This window comes from Schistocerca nitens, chromosome 6, assembly GCF_023898315.1.
Source record: "Schistocerca nitens isolate TAMUIC-IGC-003100 chromosome 6, iqSchNite1.1, whole genome shotgun sequence".
In the NCBI taxonomy this organism is placed as follows: Eukaryota; Metazoa; Arthropoda; class Insecta; order Orthoptera; family Acrididae; genus Schistocerca; species Schistocerca nitens.
This window is the reverse complement of record NC_064619.1, coordinates 217,112,107-217,130,875: the sequence shown is the minus strand read 5'-3', so window position 1 is coordinate 217,130,875 and position 18,769 is coordinate 217,112,107. Positions and strand designations below refer to the sequence as shown.

Here is an 18,769-nt window from a genome sequence, read left to right as displayed (position 1 = left end):
TGCCCTCGGGAAAAATTACGGCTGTAGTTTCCCCTTGCTTTCAGCCGTTCGCAGTACCAGCACAGCAAGGCCGTTTTGGTTAGTGTTGCAAGGCCAGATCAGTCAATCATCCAGACTGTTGCCCCTGCAACTACTGAAAAGGCTGCTGCCCCTCTTCAGGAACCACACGTTTGTCTGGCCTCTCAACAGATACCCCTCCGTTGTGGTTGCACCTACGGTACGGCCATTTGTAACGCTGAGGCACGCAAACCTACCCACCAATGGCAAGGTCCATGGTTCATGGGGATAGGTCGTCTTTGGTAACTCTTGAGAAATCAGCGGTAGTGGAACATGCTGTAGAAAACGAACACCGTATTGCATTCGACGATACGTCTGTTATTACACCGTCTAATACACTACTGGCCACTAAAAATTTCTACACCAAGAATAAATGCAGATGATAAACGTGTATTCATTGGACAAATATATTATACTAGAACTGACATGTGATTACAATTTCACGCAGTTTGGGTGCACAGATCCGGAGAAATCAGTACCCAGAACAGTCACCTCTGGCCGTAATAACGGCCCTTATACGCCTGGGCATTGATTCAAACGGAGCTTGGATGGCGTGTACAGGTACAGCTTCCCATGCAACTTCAACACGATACCACAGTTCATCAAGAGTAGTGAATGGCCTATTGTGACGAGCCAGTTGCTCGGCCACCATTGACCAGACGTTTTCAATTGGTGAGAGATCTGGAGAATGTGCTGGCTAGGGCAACAGTCGAACATTTTCTGTATCCAGAAAGGCCTGTACAGGACCTGCAACATGCGGTCGTGCGCTATCCTGCTGAAATGTAGGGTTTCGCAGGGCTCGAATCAAGGGTAGAGCCACGGGTCGTAACACATCTGAAATGTAACGTCCACTGTTCAAATTGCCGTCAATGGGAACAAGCGGTGACCGAGACGTGTAACCAATGGCATCCCATACCATCACGCCGGGTGATACGCCAGTATGGCGATGACGTATAGACGCTTCCAATGTGCGTTCACTGGGATGTCGCCAAACACGGATGCGACCATCATGATGCTGTAAACAGAACCTGGATTCATCCGAAAAATGACGTTTTGCCATTCGTGGACCCAGGTTCGTCGTTGAGTACACCATCGCAGGCGCTCCTGTCTGTGATGCAGCGCCAAGGGTAACTGCAGCCACGGTCTCCGAGTTGATAGTCCATGCTACTGCAAACGTCGTCGAACTGTTCGTGCAGATGGTTGTTGTCTTGCAAACGTCCCATCTGTGGACTCAGGGATCGAGACGTGGCTGCACTATCCGTTACAGCATGCGGATAAGATGCCTGTCATTTCTACTGCTAGTGATACGAGGCCGTTGGAATCCGGCACGGCGTTCCGTATTACCCTCCTGAACCCACCGATTCCATATTTTGCTAACAGTCATTGGATCTCGACCAACGCGAGCAGCAATGTCGTGATACGATAAACCGCAATCGCGATAGGCTAAAATCTGACCTTTATCAAAGTCGGAAACGTGATGGTACGCATTTCTCCTCCATAAACGAGGCATCACAACAACGTTCCACCAGGCAACGGCGGTCAACTGCAGTTTGTGTACGAGAAATCGGTTGGAAACTTTGCTCATGTCAGCACGTTGTAGGTGTCGCCACCGGCGCCAACCTTGTGTGAATGCTCTGAAAAGCTAATCATTTGCATATCACAGCAGCTCCTTCCTGTCGGTTAAATTTCGCGTCTGTAGCACGTCATCCTCGTGGTGTAGCAATTTTAATGGCCAGTGGTGTAGTCTGGTATAGAGTAATAAAAGAAGCGATCCAGATAAAAATTTGTGACAACACCGTCAATAAAGACGTGGTCCTGCAGCGAAGCACGACTTGGTCCCGGCCATCGTAAGGCTGAAGCGGCGCCGGCGGGCGCGCAACGAAAACATTACCTTCTATGGCGCTGGTGCGAGTACTGGGCCAACGGGATGTACTGGCACCGCTACGAACTTGTGACGTCACACTAGGAGGCTTGTCCGCCACACTTCGGGTACTCTCGGCTCCGTGCAGGGCCCACGGAAAATAAATATTTAACTGAAAAGATACCGACGAAAAGTCTTTATTTTGTGGTGTGCTGTCGAGAACCTGCTTGCGTTTAAATGTGCAGTTAAGGGGAGTTGGAATGCCCTATCTCGCCAATGTTAAATTTGCTAACTTTGTGTACCTTTTTCTTTGGAACTATTATCTTCAGAACTTTGAAATTCTGGCAGAGGTTTTCAGCATATATTGTGAGCCCACTGAACTAGAACCAATGTTTTCTTTTTGTTGGTATAGTATTTATGAATTTTTTACCATTAAGCCATTTTTTATTGGAAAAAGTATAACATAAACTTCCCTAGTTCAGAGAATAAGCCAGTTCTTGTCATGATTCTAGTTCAGTGGCCTCTTTGAACTGTTTTGCAGCATTTCTGAAAATTTGAATGTTGTTGGTTGAGTGGTTTATGAGATAAAGGTACATGTAACACTAAAAATGTCAAATGCCAGAAAATGCGATTAAAGTAATTTATTATGAAAATTCACAAATACCTTTTATTCTATTATCAAAAGTGTCCAGCAGAGTAATCAGGGTCATCTTCTAGTTCTTCTTCTTCACCTAGAAGCTTTCTTCTCCTTGCTGCCCTTGCTTTTTTTGTATTAAATTCAGCTGCATACTGAGCCTTCCTTACTCGCACGCTGTCCAGAAGCTGAAGACCTCTGATGGTGTTGATACCAGGAGCAATGCCGAGCCTTGCCATGACCTTTAGCCTACCCATATGACCATCATTGAATGAAATAACAGCATCACTGACTCCCCATTTCAATGTTTTTATCCCAACAAATACATTCTTAGGTACACGAGTCCAAATGAGGTTGTTGAACGACTCGTTTTGATTCTGGGTACAACCATGAAGACATTTTCGCAGAAGATCAGGATGCCCCAAGTCTCTATATATTGGTTTAATTACTTCCATAACAGCCAATGGAATATAATTTTTATGGTGATAAGGATCCCCAGTAGCTTGAGATTTTCTATAATTGCACCATGACTGAGGACCATCTGGACAAGCAAAATGTTGAGGATTATCATCAGTTGATGATCGATGTAAATATGTGGCCCATACAGCTTGTCTCATTTCCTGCAAATTATTTGCATTATTTCTTATTGCCATACCATAGTATTGTTGTAATTCATTTATAATTTTATCTGACAGGCGACCTCTAATGGTTTTACCATCTGACAAAATTTTGTCCTTCAGATTCTGTTTCAGTTTCCTTAGACGAGTGCCCATTCGTTTCTGAACATGACCGACACATTCTAGTTTAGTTATTGTCTTATTGACATATGGCATGGATTCTGTAACACTTTTGTATGCCTTGGAGTCCCCATCTCCAAGGAATTTTGTGTAAAATACTCCCCGTTCTTTTTCTGATCTGCTAAACATTTTCACAGCAGCGGCAGCCTCCATGCCTCCACTCGTACCTTCATAATTCTTGCTACATATGTGAGCTGCTTCTTTCTTACCAGATGCACAATGGTAACAATGTTTAGTGAGCACTTCATAGTCCAAAACTTTACCGCTGTCCACACTAGTAACAGTAGCAACAGCATTTTTGGATGTGTGACCCCTTTTCTGCCAGGTTCCATCAAAAGCAACAGGGATATCTGGGTTTCCTTCATTTATATATTTTGCTTCACTGGCAGCAGCTTTCATTGATAAATCTGCTACAGACTGAACAGCATCTCCTATCACTTCAGTGTAATTGTCAATTTTAGCAGGTGGAGGTGGAAGATTCATTATGGCACAAAATGTTTGAGCAGCAGTATGTCCTTTACCAATTGCTCTCATTGCATACATTAGCCTGATATTACTCTCAAACAAATTGCTACTGCATGTTTTAGAGCTCCAAAAACAGGTCTCATTTTCACAACTGGCACAAACTATAGCAATTTTGCAGGAAAGTCCTATAGAGTTTGTTATGTTCATATCAAAAGAACCTCCACAAAGATTACAACACAAACATTTCTTCATAAACTCAGTAAAAACAGGAAAGTCGACTAAAACATATTGTTCATTAGAAGCTTCATCTGTAATTTCACTTGCACAGTTTGATAACTTCTTTTTTGATGCACTGGTGGGCGTGTCTCCTTCACACATCTCAGCTGTACAAACGTCAGAACTTTCACCAGCATCAACAGGTGCTGAAGCAGAATCACTTGAACAAACGTTATTTGTAAATCTATTACCGCGAAACTTTCGCTTTTTAAATAATGATGCACTCCTAGGCATCGTAGAAACTACGCACTCACCACTGAAAGTCAAAACAAGACAGATAACAAACTCCAAATGAGCGACAAACTAAACTCGAGGCTCAAAACAAACACTCACAGATCAAAAACTGAACAATAAACACAGCTAGTCGTAAAAACAATGGTACCTATGGAAGGATCAAAGATTCTACAACTGAAGAGTGAAATCCACAGCCTTCTATATGTAATGTTTTCGGAAATGCGAAGATTTAAATGTGTACAAATCACAAGATGGGTAACTTTGCTGGGCGCACATGTAATTTTGAAAAATTAAATAAAAATACTTCCAATTGGAATTTCTTAACAAATTTTGCACCATTTTAAGCAGAAAATTTCAAATTAAGTTATAAGGTTAAAAACTGAAAATGTGAATTTTTTCCATTTTCCGGCATTCCAACTCCCCTTAACAATTATTACACTCGTCTGAAATAGTTACTAGCTCCCCGCCACAGACGACTGCTGGCACTCGTAAGATCTGCAGAGTCACGTGTTGTAACGTATGCGCAACGTCCAATCTTTCTCGGAGACCTTGTGCGAGTACCAGTGACGTCACAGAAGGCTGCGCTGCTTATAAGGACGGCAGCATCCGGAAGACAGTCACACTTGACAGTAGCCGAGAAGTAATTGATCGGCCTGAAAACCGTGGATTTTAAACCACATGACGCGGTTGGAAGCTCGAGACAATTTTATCAAATTTCACGTATGGCTATCACAGTGGAAGTACATTTCAGTCAAATTAAGCATCAATACGTTTTTCGAAATCATTGGACAGCTTACAATACAACTTCTGATGGTTTACCAATTTAATAGCAACATATGTATTTTGGATAAAACAGAGAACTACCTCGTTCCCATATCCCTTTCAGACCTGAATTTTGTTCTAGAGGAAGAAAAATTTTTCTTTATGTGGTAATATTTTAGATCCAAGATTTATACAAAAATATGAACCCGTTTTCAAAACATACTTTGTACACTTGGCTTCATATTACGGACTAAAATAACTAAACGGTTCAAATGGCTCTGAGCACTATGGGACTTAACATCTGAGGTCATCAGTCCCCTAGAACTTAGAACTACTTAAACCTAACTAACCTAAGTAAATCACACACATCCATGCCCCAGGCAGGATTTGAACCTGCGACCGTAGCAGTCACGCGGTTCCAGACTGTAGCGCCTAGAACCGCTCGGCCACTCCGGCCAGCCTAAAATAACTAATTACAATAATTGGTTATTGTAGTAAATAGTAACATGATCATTCAATCGTTATCATGCAAAATAACAATAGCAATACTCAATTATACAACAGAACATAGCGAACCAACCACATACGTTTATTGTAGGGGTCAGGAGCTACTGCGCACTGCTGCATTGACTTGCTGTTATTTTCATAGAGATACCCAACAATTGGAAGCACTTGCACATGATGAAAAAGTTGAATATTCACAAATGTATACCTCAGGTATTCTCTGGGAAGAAAACAGTAAGACACAGTAAAACTTAATGTACACAATTGTAGCGAGAGAGTCTTAGAGGGGTATGGCGTTTCGCTTGTGAATAGTCTCCGTCCACTGATTCTGTAATTTTTTCAGTTCTTCTCTCTTTATAATAGAATGAGAATAAAGAGCATAAATTTTCAAAATTACAGTCTCTGTGTCATATGATACAAAAATTCATGGCATGTCTGATGCAGTCATGCACAGTGTGTGCACGATAATTTTCTTCGACAATGAGGTACCAAATCGCTCAGATTTTAAATAAAGAGCGAGTAACTCAAAAATTAGCATCGGTATTGTCGGAACTTCGCCCAGATACATTATAAAAGTTAATTTGTATTTTCCCATTCTCTTTTGAATTGCCTGAAACATGCCATCAGCAGATTCATCACAAAAACTCCAAATTCCACAAACGAATTTTTCCGTGAAATGTGCTGCGCTATGGTTCCTGGTTGTTGGTACTAACAACGTGCATTTATAATCCGGGCAGCAGATTCCTGATGAATCAACATTAAGGAAAATGTACTTAGATTTAGACAGGACGTTCTGAAAAGGGTGCGGCGGTGTATAAATAACCACCACATAAGTAGCAGGGAGATGGAGTTCTCAGTGCAATTTTGATATCAAATTGATATGCAAGTAAATGAAATTGAACGATTAATTTCCCCCCACCCCCTCCCACCTCTGTCCACGTTCACCCCTGCCCCCGACCACGTCCACCCCCCACCACCGGATGACGTCACGTGTTTTTCTCAGCCTGTACATGGGCCCCAGCCCCCTCCCTCACTCACTCTGTTGGTGGGAATTCCGAATTTTGGCGGGTATTTAGAATTTTGGTGGCAATTTCCCCCCTCCCACACAGGAATTGGCGGGCAATGTAAAATGGCGGTACCCTTTCCGGGACTCGAGCCCTGGTCTTCCTTGACGGAAAGCCCAAGTGCACCCCCTCCCCCTCCCCTAACACAATTATACCAACAGTGGCGCTTGGAATTGAAGAAAGGAGATCTGACGTAAGTAGGAAAAATGGGTTTGAGCCACAGTGCTACCGTAAAATGTACTGAAAACTTGTTGCGGGATGAGACATCGATTATCTCTATTTTTGTTTTTTCCCGTCTTAAAATTTCATTTTACCGTACAAGGAGTAGTTAATCCAGGTAAGGGACCATTGGTTTGAAGAGACTGAGAGACCCCGATGCATTATTTAACAGCCTTGCTGAAAAGAGCTCTTTGCTCCACACAAAGTAGCCTCTCTCCAGCAGTTGGGTGTAGGTGTGTGTGCGCGCGTGCGCGCGTGTTTGTAGTATGGTGTCATATTTGTTTTGTACGATGATGAGGAAGAGAGAGAGTGAAACCCAGCGCCGACGAATAACCCATCTCCTCCCAAATAGTACCAAGTGAGCCATCGAGCCTAACATCCCAGTCCGATCACCATCAACATCGTCGCATGTCTCCGCTCGATGAGACAATACGGAGAAATTCGGGATTTAATCCAGGACATAGGCGCAAACTGTAGTGACTAGGGGCGTAATTTACGCCACCACTTCTCCTCCCGTTGACAGCCAAACACTGATGTTCAAACATTCTTCTGCCACTAGGATTCAAACTGTTACCTTGGAGTCGAACGCTCGCGCCCAGGAGTTCGTTAGCGACAGGTGGGTGTGTAATATGGTAGTCTGCAACAGTGTAATGACTAGATAGTTAGACGCTTAGGTCAGAGATGATAGAGATGGCACATGACGTTATTATGTTGAAACCAACATCTCGATCAGCCGACGTAATAGCATTCATTTTCAGGCAACTTATGGAATATCAGTGAAGATTTCACTACTACAATGATGAAATTTGTGCTACACCGACACATATGTGTTAAGGAGGTAAGTTTTCATTCTACACATGAAGTTGTTTTAAAAATACAATCACGAAAAAAAATCGCAACATCAAATAGGAGCTGTGCGACAAAACGAGAGCTGGTAGGCGTGTGTCTGCATCTGAAACATGATGTCCATTCAAATTCCGCTCAGTCCAATTCAGTCGTATAAGAGTGGCACTAGCAGCGAGACTATGAGGATGCAAATCAGGTGTGCTTTAAATACGATGTAACGGTCGCGGGCATTAGTTACCTTTGAGATTGGACATGATGAGTCGATGATAGTCAAGAATCCCTTTAAGGCCACAAAGACGCCATTATCAACACCTCATTGAGTTTGAACGAGGTTGTCTAATAGACCTACGAGAAGCTGGATGTTCCTTCTGCGATATTACAAAAGACGTGGCAGGAATGTACCCACTGTGTATGACTGCTGGTATCGGCTCTGGCGCATTGTATTGCATCCACAGCAGTAATTTGAGCAGCGGTTGGCACCTCAGTGACACAATGAACTGTTATAAATCAACTTCAACGACAGCTCCGAGCCAGACCATCTGTAGCGTACATTCCACTGACCTCAAATCACCACCATTAGCAGTGATGTCAAGCGAGAGCTCATTGGGCGGCAGGGTGAAGCACTGTTGTGTTTCCTGATGAAAGCTGGATCTGCCTCGATACCAATGATGGCTGTGCGTTGGTTACAAGGACGCTAGTTGAGGGCCAGGGCAGCGCGGAGTGGCCGCGTGGTTAGAGGCGCCAAGTCACGGATTGCGCAGCCCCTCCCGCCGGAGGTTCGAGTCTTCCATCGGGCATGGGTGCGTGTTTTGTTCTTAGCATAAGTTAGTTTAAGTAGTGTGTAAGTGTAGGGACCGATGACTTCAGCTGTTTTGGTCTCTTAGCAATTCACACGCATTTGAGGGCCAGAAACCAACCTGTCTGCGTCGTAGACACATTGCACCTAAAACTGGATTTATAGTCCGGAATGCGATTTCGTACAACAGGAGCACACTCGTGGTTATCCCACGCACCATGACTGCAAAACTGTATATCATTCTGGTGATTCGACCTGCTGTGCTGCCGTTAATGAACAACAATCGAGAGGGGTGTTTTCCAACAGGATAGCGCTCGCCCACATTCCGCTTTTGTAACCCAACATGCCTTGGACTGCTCAATCACCAGATGAGTCTCCAGTCGACACATATGAGACATTATCGGCCGACATCTCAAGCGTCATCCACAAACATTACTAACCGACCTTGTATTGACCGACCAAGTGCAACAGCCATACTCCATAACACAAGCTGACATCCAGCAGCCGTACAACAAAATGCATGCACGTTTCCATGCTTGTATTCAACATTCCGGCGGTTACACCGCTCGTTAACGTACCAGCATTTCACATTTGCAATGGCTTTGTGCTAACTTTAACCTGTGAGCCTACAATGTTTATCACTTAAATATGTTACCTAGACAAATGTATTGCCGAAATGTAATTATTCTATATTAATTATTTTTTGGTGTTGCAATTTTATTTTCCGTCAGAGTAGAAAAAATATAGCTATCACATTTTTATAGATTACGTAGGTGAATTTACAGGCTGAAGCTAAGAACTGGTGTTGCTACCAAGCATTATATCGTAAGAGTGTTTGTTTGTGTCTAAATATTACCAACTGCATGATATTTACATCCCGCGCGAAAATTTTCGAAATATTAGTTACAAGGTCTCCTTTTTCTCATTTATTCCGCTCGGGCTTATGACTTTTGCTATGTAAATGGTTATAGTTTTCCCAGAGATGAAGCACGAAGGAATATTTTGACCCTTGCTTTGAAAAGAGACAATTTTAAGTCAACAATTACACAAAACTATGCAGCAATCATATTTCTGGAGCCTCGTGGAGATATCTCCGTGGACTGAAAGTTGAGATACATGTCGGTCCTCGATGAATGACGAAGATTTTGAGACGACCGAAGGTTATATGTATACCACAACAACAGTTTACTGATATATTATACTTCTTATACTGATACTGTTGCGGTATCGGTACTGGATTAAGCAAACGTCATAAAATATAAACGTCCATTTTCTACATCAACATCTACATACATACTCCGCGTGGCGGAGGGTACCTCGTACCACAACTATCATCTTCTCTCCCTGTTCCACTCCCAAATAGAACGAGGGAAAAATGACTGCCTATATGCCTCTGTACGAGCCCTAATCTCTCTTATCTTATCTTTGTGGTCTGTCCGCGAAATGTAAGTTGGCGGCAGTAAAATTGTACTGCAGTCAGCCTCAAATACTGGTTCTCTAAATTTCGTCAGTAGCGATTCACGAAAAGAACGCCTCCTTTCCTCTAGAGACTCCCACCCGAGTTCCTGAAGCATTACCGTAACACTCGCGTGATGATCAAACCTACCAATAACAAATCTAGCAGCCCGCCTTTGAATTGCTTCTATGTCCTCCCTCAATCCGACCTGATAGGGATCCCAAACGCTCGAGCAGTACTCAATAATAGGTCGTATTAGTGTTTTATAAGCGGTCTCCTTTACAGATGAACCACATCTTCCCAAAATTCTACCAATGAACCGAAGAAGACTATGCGCCTTCCCCACAACTGCCATTACATGCTTGTCCCACTTCATATCGCTCTGCAATGTTACGCCCAAATATTTAATCGACGTGACTGTGTCAAGCGCTACACTACGAATGGAGTATTCAAACATTACGGGATTCTTTTTCCTATTCATCTGCATTAATTTACATTTATCTATATTTAGAGATAGCTGCTATTCTTTACACCAATCACAAATCCTGTCCAAGTCATCTTGTATCCTCCTACAGTCATTCAACGACGACACCTTCCAGTACACCACAGCATCATCAGCAAACAGCCGCACATTGCTATCCACCCTATCCAAAAGACCATTTATGTAGATAGAAAAGCTGGCCATTATGGATATAAATGGATGCCATTTCTTATGAAAATAATAAATTATTTCACTTTTGTTGTTGAGGAATGTTCATAAGACTAAAGGTTTCCTGTCAAACTGATATTTTGCATGCACCCTGTGGAAATGGTCAACTAAATGATTCACAGTGCAACGAAAACAGAAACTGCCTAAAGAACTTTAATTCAGTCATTTGTAAAAAGAAAGCACTGCCAGTATAATGCATCAGGGTGTTTTCTAGACTTTCAAGGGGCCAAATGTAGAAACGCTAACCATCTCGTTTATATTTGGGGAGCGCGGATGAATCGGTTAATGCAGTACTGCATGTCGTCGTCCCCGTCCTCGTTTCAAGGATTAGGCTATTGCCTGTTACGAACTCACATACAAAATCATTTCCAGCTTTTCCGAGGTCTTACAATGTCTGTTTTCTCATCCAGCCTGTAGTTCAGATATGCTGGAGAATTCTATTACATGGCATTTTAATGACGTTTTGTCTCCAGTTTTCGCGATACTTTCGAATTTGTATGTTTTATTCTGAATATAGGAATCAAAATCAAAATTTATATCAAAGTCTAAGTAATATATTGGAGAGACTTGTTCTGAAACTGAATTATCTATAACAATTTTTAATCTGACTGCATATTTTCCACTGAATGCCATTATTATCATTTTATTACAAGAAACTTCTAGATTGCATTTGTTGCATATTTCATTCAGCTCGTATACTGATCTTAGGTGGTCACTTTTATTCTTTTGAATAATAACGATATCATCTGCAAACAGAAGCACATTCAGGTACTTATCTTAATTCTTTTGTTTTCTTTACATTTCCATTTGTGAAGAATGAAGTCAATGTAAATATTAAAAAGACCAGGCGATAGCCCATACCCTTGTCTTATACCTTCGTTAATTATTATTTTCTAATTGATCCCTTCTTATGTTTATTGCAGTGGACATGTTTTTATAAAGACTATTCAGTATCAGTTTTAGTTAGGTTATAAGGATAACGACGTTGAGACACAGTCTTTCATAAGCTATCGCTGCTCAGACGCTCGAAAACCTTCTCGAGGTCGAGAAAAGCCATATAGATTTCTAGATTAAATTCTCTGTGTTTTTCTCTAATGTTCTTGTTTACAATCTCATTGTCTGAGTGCGAACGAATTGATGTAAAGTCAGTTTGTTCCTAAGAAATAACAATTTATGTGACATTCTTCACGTGATCATTGACTATACTAAAACAAGACGTCGTTCAATTGTTATAACCGATGTTTGATTTCAGTTATAAATGTGAAAAATTACAACTGTCGGTTCCCATCTACTTAGTACGTAATTTCAGAAACTCGGCTTTTGCCCTTCGTCACGTGGCTTAGATGTTGGTTCCAAACCTTAACACGGCAGAGATGGGGCGTACGCCGGTCTGTATCTAAGGCAGTCTTTCCCAACCTGCGGGGGTTATTGGTAAAATTAAATTTCATGAGGGGTGAAAACAAAAGGGTTAAGTTGTTTTTCTCGCGAAACAAAACTTTTTTTATATATCATTCCTGTTGTCACTATTTCGTAAGACTGTAGTAGTGATTACACAAGTTATAAAAAACTACATTTTTTAAATACTGGCAAAGCCTAACAGGATTTGTGGCTGTACATCTTCCTTACGCAGTCCATCCCCTACACTTATATTTTATACTTTGTACCGTTCATTTATGATAGTAAAATTGAGGCATACCGGTACACATCACATATACTTAAATATGTCATGCGAATACCTTCTCATAGTTGAAGGTAGTTTCCGCAATAGACCATAACTTGTCTCCTTATTCACTTCCTAACAATAAATGAACTAACTGATAGCACAACACAACAGTAACGATGTAATGGGTCCTACACTGTTGTAAAGCGTACACAGTACTATTATTATTGTTACTATTATTTGCAAATAAGCCCATTAGGACTACGCAAAGTGAATAGAGGCCGGCGTTTGCCTTCCTTTGTGCTCATATTTCTTTCTTCTCTTCCTGTGGACTTCTTATCTCTCTTCAGATTATGTTGTTCCAGGCTTCTTCTTAGGGTTTTCCTCTATGGTCATCTTGCCATTGTGAATTTTTGGACCTGAAGATTTCACAGTTTTGGACATATTCTGGAGCAGAAATTCTTGCTTATTTCAGATCAGTTTTGATGTCACCAATTCATTTCATCGCGTCCGTTTTGCCTTTGCTACTATTGTCAAGACAAATCAACTGTTTGTTTTTTAAATGTATCTCGGTTCATTCTTTTAAACTGTCCACAGATTCTTAACTTGCGTTTTCTAATGTAATGTCAGCATGGATATTTGTGTGTTGTTTGGTTTCCTGAGTGCTTAGGAGTCGCTATTGTTCGTCTCCAAGTTTTGGGCCTAGACTTTCTCTTGCGATTTTCCGCTACTTTTTCTTAATGTTTTCACTGTATTTTTTCCTGTTCAAAATAAATGTTTTTGATCCATACAAGCATTCCGGTTTAATTACCGTATTGCATTGTCTTAGCTGTGTGTGCTTGAAGATACATTTCTTATTGTAGACATTTTGAGTAAGTTAATATGCAATTTGCATATTTTGGCATTTGTTTGTGTTTGCTTTTGTTTCTATTCCATTTTCCTGAGTGGTTTCACCGAAATATTTAAATTGTGCAAATCGTTTAATTTTTCCGTATCTCGTCTCCATGAATTTTGTTGCTTCTTTGTTGCACGTCATGTATTCTTGTCTTTTAAAACATATCTGATGTCCGACTTCTTCTACAGTTTATTTCAAGAGTTCTGATTTTGGATTGATGAAATGTCACGAGTTTGTACTGATAAACTGTCTGCAGATGCTAGGCAATCTACAGATAACTTGCCTCTGCCTAAAGTGATCACTTGGTCAATTTTGAGGAGTGATTTCTATTACCGCCATTCTTGTATCACTTTATCAAGGAGACAGTTGAAAATAATGGAGACATTCCATCAGATTGTCTTATTTCAGTTTTGATTTAGAAAGGATCTGAGAGTTTCCCCACAAATTTAACCTTCGGCGTTGTATCGGTCAGTGTTTGTTTTACGATTACCAGTGTTTTCAGATTTAGACCTTCTTCTGTTGATATCTCGATGAGTGATTCGCGGTCAACTGAGTCACAGGCTTTTCTGAAATAACATATGCGCAGACTAAATTGTTGCCACAGCTTCTCTGATGTCTAAAGATTAGCTTTAGTTTCAAGATTTGCTTTGCACGCGAACGACCTGGTATGAATCCTACCTGATATCCTCCAATTTTTGGTTCAAGTCGTTTCTATGCTCCGTGGAGAAGATACCGAGATATAATTTTGAATGCAGTTGATATTAATGAGATTCCCATGTAGTTATTTACATTTATTCCGTTCCCTTCTTATGTAACGGGTGAACTGACGAATTTTTCCAATCTTCTGGAATTTCTTCTGTTGGCCGAACGTCTTGCATGATTTTGGGGTTTTATGGTGTTTGAGCCTGCTGATTTGCGAATTTTTGATATGATTCCATCTTCCGCTGATGCTTTATTGTTTTTTAGTCTTTTGATCTGTCTGGTTATTTCTTTTTCATCTGGGGGCTATAAATTAGTGTTAAGTGTTACCACAGTCTGGTTCTTGTGTGTGTGTGGGAGGGGGGGGGGGGAGGGTTCTTTGTGGTGGTTCTGGTCAATTAAGTAGTTCTCTGAAATATCTAGCATGTTTTGTTTCCTATATGATTATTACTATTAGTGGCAGTGGACAGATACAAAGCACTGACATCCTTAAGCATTCGTTCAAAAGTATTGAATCCAGCAACCAAATGATTTACTAACAACAAGTATAGTGCACGCATTATAGCCTAAAATAATAAATTCACATATTCACGTAAAGTTAAACACATGAAAGTTCTTTCTGTGCTGGTGTATAACACAAAGGAACGAAGCCACCGACAGATAATACTATTAAACAGTACGCCCATGAAATGGGACATATTCGTAGTTATACTGCTTCTGTGCGTGTAGTTAACTGCGCAAACTTTAGGCATGATTTCGGAAAGAAAATCGGATCTGCATAATATGTTACAAGTTTGCACACCCACTACCTCGCTTTCAAAAACAACCACAGAATGACGAGTGGCTAAAATGAGGAAGCCAAAACCGCTTTCGCCTGGCGTTCGTCTGATATCGGATATCGGTCACGTGACGTCCCATGGTCGCTAATTTTGAGAAGATTCATCATATTTCGTAGTTTCGTATTATAACTTGCGAGTTATGGCAGTACACTGCTTCAGGGCAGCGCTGCGTAGAAGATTTATCACAAACACGTCACACTAGGGACGATTTTTTATAATAACATGTCAGTTAACGACACATCAACAGTAAAAGTCCTTAGGAGTTCTAAGACGAACGATGATGATTTTGGAAACTCTAATCGATCTCTGTGGTCATGCGGAGATGTTCAATAGGAAGTCGAAGGAGCCGGCCGCTGTGGCAGAGCGGTTCTAGGCGCTTCAGTCCGGAACCGCGCGACTGGTACGGTCGCAGGTTCGATTCCTGCCTCGCGGATGGATGTTTGTGATGTCCTTAGGTTAGTTAGGTTGAAGTAGTTCTGAGTCTAGGAGACTGATGACCTCAGATGTTAAGTCCCATAGTGCTCAGAGCCATATGAACCATTTGAGTAGAAGGGAATATGTTCGCGTTCTAGTATATGCTTTTTTTCCATCTTCGCTTTTGGAACGCAGTCGGGGACTTTCCTATTCATGTAATAGAATAATATTCTTCAACGTTCGATGTTATCTGCATATGAGAGCGTGTTCCATCAGGAAAGAATTTCTTCGATTTCGTGACTTCTTCGGAGTGGAAAGCGAAAGATGACGCTGCTGCTTTCTTGTTACAAATATTTGGGCGTTTTTTTTTTCAGGATATTTCGCGAATTCAGAGAGTGTGCTTAAGCAGGAATCTAATCAAATTGCTGCGAGTGAAATACGCAAATATGACATTTATATTCTTGCATGGAACAAATGCTTGGCTGTTGATTTCCGAATATGTCGCGATTTCCAAGAGTGTGGAGAGGAAGGAACCAAAGAGCACAGCTTGAATTGCTGCGAATGAAAGGAGCGGCAGTCACATTTTTATAGCCTTGTTTGTCACAAGTATTTAGCTATCATATAGTGCTTAACAACACTTTCGTGAATTTAGCGTTCAAAACAAAGATTGCACCATACAGCAAGCAACTGAGGCCACGTGATCGATTTCCGAACGCCAGTTATACACGACATTACTTCCTCATTTTAGTCACTCGTACACAATGACATCCGAAAATATGGCGGATAATAGTACACTGTGGCACCGCAGGGAGCGCTGAACAAAGTGCCAGAGCCTTTCTATATATATTCTGTCTCTGGTTGACATCCAGAGATTCAAATTTGCCCTTCGGTTTAAAGCGACTTCAGTTTCCCATGCGGCTTGCATTCGCTATGAGTATCAACAAAGAACGGGGCCAATCACTGTGTGTGTTTGTGTGGCAGATATTAAGCATACGGGACAGTGTCGACCACTGCAGCAAATCATTCTGTAAGAGAAGGTTGATAGAAATAAACAATACTGATTGTATCACTGACTCATTTCTTTCATGCTTTCGCTTACGCCCTTCTAACAGCCGTGTACCGCAAGTCTCTAGAGGAACGGAAGGTTCCAAATGATTGGAAAAGAGCACAGGTAGTTCCAGTTTTCAAGAAGGGTCGTCGAGCAGATGCGCAAAACTATAGGCCTATGTCTCTGACATCGATCTGTTGTAGAATTTTAGAACATGTTTTTTGCTAGCGTATCATGTCATTTCTGGAAACCCAGAATCTACTCTGTATGAATCAACATGGATTCCGGAAACAGCGATCGTGTGAGACCCAATTCGCTTTATTTGTTCATGAGACTCAGAAAATATTAGATACAGGCTCCCACGTAGATGCCATTTTCCTTGACTTCCGGAAGGCGTTCGATACAGTTCCGCACTGTCGCCTGATAAAGTAAGAGCCTACGGAATATCAGACCAGCTATGAGGCTGGATTGAAGAGTTTTTAGCAAACAGAACACAGCATGTTGTTCTCAATTGAGAGACGTCTACAGACGTTAAAGTAACCTCTGGCGTGCCACAGGGGAGTGTTATGGGACCATTGCTTTTCACAATATATATAAATGACCTAGTAGATAGTGTCGGAAGTTCCATGCGGCTTTTCGCGGATGATGCTGTAATATACAGAGAAGTTGCAGCATTAGAAAATTTCAGCGAAATGCAGGAAGATCTGCAGCGGATAGGCACTTGGTGTCGGGAGTGGCAACTGACCCTTAACATAGACAAATGTAATGTATTGCGAATACATAGAAAGAAGGATCCTTTATTGTATGATTATATGATAGCGGAACAAACACTGGTAGCAGTTACTTCTGTAAAATATCTGGGAGTATACGTACGGAACGATTTGAAGTGGAATGATCATATAAAATTAATTGTTGGTAAGGCGGGTGCTATGTTGAGATTCATTGGGAGAGTCCTTAGAAAGTGTAGTCCATCAACAAAGGAGGTGGCTTACAAAACACTCGTTCGACCTATACTTGAGTATTGCACATCAGTGTGGGATCCTTACCAGGTCGGGTAGACAGAGAAGATAGAGAAGATCCAAAGAAGAGCGGCGCGTTCCGTCACAGGGCTATTTGGTAAGCGTGATAGCGTTACGGAGATGTTTATCAAACTCAAGTGGCAGACGCTGCAAGAGAGACGCACTGCATCGCGGTGTAGCTTGCTGTCCAGGTTTCGAGAGGGTGCGTTTCTGGATGAGGTATCGTATATATTGCTTCCCCCTACTTACATCCCCCGAGGAGATCACGAATGTAAAATTAGAGAGATTCGAGCGCGCACGGAGGCTTTCCGGCAGTCGTTCTTCCTGCGAACCATATGCGACTGGAACAGGAAAGGGAGGTAATGACAGTGGCACGTAAAGTGCCCTCCACCACACACCGTTGGGGTGGCTTGCGGAGTATAAATGTAGATGTAGATAGTCCCGCAGCGATCGCAGGGTGGGCGTGGTTACAACGGATTTGGCAATGTTAGTGTTAGGGATGACCGGATGCCCTTCCTACCGCCAACCCGCACCCCCCGGAACGGAATCAGCGTACCCCAACTGTCTGCGTCTAGTGTACATCGTGAAATAGTGCGGACGTGTTGCAAATGACTGCGACGCGTGTAACTGAGGCGGAACGTGGGGACCAGCCCGGTATTCACCTAGTGGGATGTGGAAAACCACCTAAAAACCACATCCAGGCTGGCCGGCACTTGTTTCGTGGTTAAATAAAGCAACTATAAAATCGAGATGCGATTTATCTTCTGCATTTTAAAAATTAAAGTGTTCAAAGGAAGTTGGTTGTGTTTCTTAAGTTTGGTTGAGCGCTAACGTCGATGATTCTGCGGGGAGCGGGACTTAGGGGTGCTAGCTAATACACGACTGCACTCAGGAGTAATGGCCAGTAAAAGGTTGGGAACCGCTGGTCTGTGGTGTAAGGTTAGACGTGTGGGCCTGACCTGCTCCCTGGCGAAGTCTGCGCTGGTGGGCTGCTCGGTCTGGGAAGTCCTGTGCGGGAGGTGGTGCTGGTGCTGGTGCTGCAGCGACTGCCGCTGCGGCCGCGGCGCGCCGGCGTGGCCCTTGGCGCAGCAGGTTGTCGCCGGCGGCGGCGCCTGCTGCTGCTGCTGCGGGTGCTGGTGCTGCTGTTGGTGCGGCTGGTGGTGCTGGTGCTGGTGGTGGCACGGCGGCCTGCGCGCCATGGCTGACCGGAGCAGACTGCCCGCTGCGCTCACCTTCGCCTCCGAGGCGCGGCCAATCGGCGCCGCCCGCCGGAGAATGACGTATCGCGCAGCGCCCGCTGAGCCTCTCCTCGTCAAACTGCGCTGCGCTGCACGTCGTTACTCTCCGTCAACGCTGCCACGCTCTTTAGCTGGCGGATCGTAAGCATCAACGAGATTAAATTTCATACAGGGTGGTCCATTGATCGTGACCGGGCCAAATATCTCACGAAATAAGCGTCAAACGAAAAAACTACAAAGAACGAAACTTGTCTAGCTTGAAGGGGGAAACCAGATG

The 18,769-nt window shown here is 42.6% G+C and overlaps 1 protein-coding gene across 1 annotated transcript in view; it reads right to left on the bottom strand.

Moving 5' to 3' along the window:
* The window catches only part of LOC126263288 (venom dipeptidyl peptidase 4-like), a 276,946-nt gene extending 258,493 nt beyond the window's left edge, over window positions 1-18,453 (bottom strand). The window contains exon 1 of the mRNA XM_049960374.1: window positions 18,214-18,453. Coding sequence (XP_049816331.1) covers window positions 18,214-18,453 — 240 coding nt within the window. The remainder of the gene's footprint in view (window positions 1-18,213) is intronic.
* Window positions 18,454-18,769: the final 316 nt, after the last annotated feature.